The sequence below is a fragment of the Microtus ochrogaster genome, unplaced genomic scaffold (assembly GCF_000317375.1).
Source record: "Microtus ochrogaster isolate Prairie Vole_2 unplaced genomic scaffold, MicOch1.0 UNK52, whole genome shotgun sequence".
Taxonomy (NCBI): Eukaryota; Metazoa; Chordata; class Mammalia; order Rodentia; family Cricetidae; genus Microtus; species Microtus ochrogaster.
In genome coordinates, this window is record NW_004949150.1 from 2,416,770 (window position 1) to 2,419,990 (window position 3,221).

General features: G+C 50.2%; 1 protein-coding gene across 1 annotated transcript in view; it reads right to left on the minus strand.

The window, feature by feature from the left end:
• The window catches only part of Tram2 (translocation associated membrane protein 2), a 72,720-nt gene that overhangs the window by 10,687 nt on the left and 58,812 nt on the right, over positions 1-3,221 (minus strand). The window contains exons 3-4 of the mRNA XM_026777273.1: positions 918-1,027; positions 294-410 (exon numbers count right to left, since the gene is read on the minus strand). Of these exons, the coding sequence (XP_026633074.1) occupies positions 294-410; positions 918-1,027 (227 nt within the window). The remainder of the gene's footprint in view (positions 1-293; positions 411-917; positions 1,028-3,221) is intronic.

Here is a 3,221-nt window from a genome sequence, read left to right on the forward strand (position 1 = left end):
CAGGGTTGATAAAACAACACAGAGTTATGTGGATGCCTATCATGTAATACAGGCAAAAAGTGTAAAAAGTGCTTACTTTTGTAAAAGACGATGACTCCATTCAGTGGCATCTATACTACTTAACCTAGCCGCTCCCTACAGTTCCAGGAGAATGCAAAACAAGCTTCCATTCCAAGGCACCTGCTCCTAGCTCGTTTCCTTCCCATTAAGCCCTTCACAGTCATTTCATCGGCAACGAAGGGCATGCTCGGTGGCTTGGCTTTCCCTCCTCAGCACTCACGAGGACTACTCACCGTTACCACCACGTAGAGGCACCATACCACCGAGCTGAGATGAAAGACGACCAGTTGTCCAGATTCATTGAACTTGCTGTGTTTGACCTTGGAGAGATGAAGCCGTTTGCTGATTTTCTAGAGAAGAAAAAAAAAAAAAAACTCCAGCCGTTAATAAGTGAGCATGCGGATCCCCGGCAGATTCCACGCTCCCGTGCCTCCCCTTTTACAAAAGAGTTAGCAGTTCCAGCTCCTCACAGCCCAGCCTATTTAGTTTAAGCCTATTGAGTGCCTACGGTGCTGAGTTTCAGGTAAGCACTCTGAGAAAGCAGTAGGTGTCTGGACCGTTAGCTTCTGTGGAAAGAAAACATCTTCCAGTCATGCTGTGTTTGAAGGATCCTGAGGATATGCTCATGCTGTCTTCGAGACAGCTTGCCCCATTATGAACTGTTGCCCCACGTGTGAACTAAAAAAAATCTGAGAAAGAGGACAGAAACAGAGCAGTGGCGGAGTCTAGCCTCTGGCAACCAGAGGATCTAAGTTAGTAGACAGAATGAATCAGGGCTGTGCTTTTCTTCAAGGTAAGGTAGACCATCCTAAAGGACTGCCCAGCTTCTGACCCCAGAATACAAACTTGTGACTTACGTCTAAGATGTACTCTTGTACCACAGCATGCAAGATGATGGTGATGAAGATGTAGAACAAGATGGTGACCAGGTCCTTTGGGCCATAGTGGTAGTGGACTGTCTCGCTGTCTGTGGGATAAAAGGGATCTTGTCAGCATGCCCCAGGTGAGGAGATGCTCTGAGACCCCAACAAAGGGGAAAGAGATGGAGAACACAGCACTCTCTCAGTACCCCTCCTCTGCTGCACCCAAGTTCAGAAGAAAGCTTCTGCCCCAGCACCCTGCCTTATCTCCGGACTCAGTCCTTGGGAAGCACCCATGGGAGGGCCACGGAGAACCGAGTCCATGTGGTGATGTCTGCATGGTTCTAGAGAACGGGCAGAAAGGCAGTGCCTGGCCATGTGTCTTGGGTAAATGACAAACCTCTCTGGGTCTCAGTTTTCTCCCTATGTCATAGTTCTGTCCTTCCTACACCACTATGAGACACCTGTCTGTCAGGTCTCTTTCGGAGCCTCAGGTTTCTATGTTGGAAGTAAGGATAAGAGCTCCGGTATCACAGAGTATTATAAAAAAATAAACGAATTCATGGTAAGTACCGTGCGATGATTCTGACAACCTGCCTGGATTTAGAATCACCATGGAAACACACTTCTGGATCTACTCTGAAGATGCTCCCAGAAATGTTTAACTGGAGAGGGAAGACCTTCCGTGCGTGGAGACGGCACAATCTCAAGGAATGGAATACAAGGAGAGAGCCGGCTGAGCACCTGCCTCTGTGCTTCCCAACTGTGGACACAACGCAAGCGGCTGCCGCAAAGTCCCGTACTGTGTCCTCCCGGCCAGGATAGGCTGTGCTCTCCAACTGTGAGCCCAAACAGACCCTCTCTTCTTGAACCAGCTAGGCTGTCACCACACTGAGAAAAGTACTTAACACAGTAAGTGTGGCACATTGTGCGTGCCTCTGTGTGCACGCGCACATGAGGATTGTGCTCGGGTATTTTTATGTGCATGAGTATGTATGTGTGCCTGAGCGGTGCAAGCATGTGCGCATGCGTAGTGTGTGTACATGCATTTGGTACATATTTGTTATTACTTCTGTTGCTGGGCTACTGTGAGGATTAAACAAGGAAAGGTCTACAGCACAGAACCTAAGATTGTAGCAGGCTTCCAGCAGATGGTGGACTGTTGTATTAAATTATTAAACCAGGCAGGAGAATTGTTTGTTTTTACAGTCAGAGCCTTGCTATGTAGACCTCCACCTTGTGCCAATCCTCCTGCCTCAGCCTCCTGCTCAGCAGAAGCCAGTGCAGCTAGGCCAGCTGAGAGAGGACAGCTTACAGGCTTGCTCGGGTGAGCAGGCACAAGGTTGCAGGAGGCCGGCTGGCACACGCCGCCTGCCTGGGGCTCTGGCTCTGTGACTGCCCTCCCCTGTGGACGTGCTGGCTGCCCTTCCAGCTGTGCGGCTGAGCCTGAGTCACACACAGATGAGTCATCTCTGCTGGGATGCATTTACCAGAAGGTAGGCCAGGGTCAGCTTGCTTCACGGTGGCCAGAGAAAGAAGCAATTTTGAACTGGGTCACTATGGGAGTTCCTGCTAACTTCAGCCTCCCTGGACTGGGAAGATGTGACAGAGGGCAGTGTCTAGGACAGAGGCAAGATCTAGAAATCTCACACTTTTCCTTATTTATTTCTCTCCACCTCTCTACAAATACCTTTGTGAAAGGCACTGGGCTAATGTTAATTCTCTGCTCTTGGGGGCCAAATCCAACTGGGAGTGGGGACGGGAACAGTCACACTGTAATCAGGACCACTGCCAAGAGGTAGGCAGAGGGCGCAGCAGGCAAGGGTGGGTTGCGGCTGGAGTGCAGGTACTGGGTCTTATTGGCTAAGAAGACCAGGAAGTTATGGAAATCTGGGTACATTGTCTGGGCATTCCAGGCCCAGGGCTCAGGAAAGGTGCTCAAGATAAGGGGTGAGTGACAAGGGTTACCACGGGCAGCCTATGTGCCATGGGAGTGGTGTGGTCTTTACCCGGAAAGAAATAGAGAAACATCCAAGAACTTGAACTAAGCAGCCACGGGGGAAACTTGTATTATGGAAACTGTGCTGAGAAGCAGTGAACAAAAAAACAGGCCTACGGGTAAGGACACTGTCATGAGGATACGCCAGGATCCAGCCGAGGAAGCACAGGAGCCAATCCAGGCAGGAGGAAAGGCAGAGAAAGGCATCCAAGGAAGGAGAAGGGATGAGCAGGAAGTGTTAATCCATCCAACAGTGACAAGAGGAGAAGGAGGAGGGAGGGAGGGAGAGAGGGAAGGAGGGA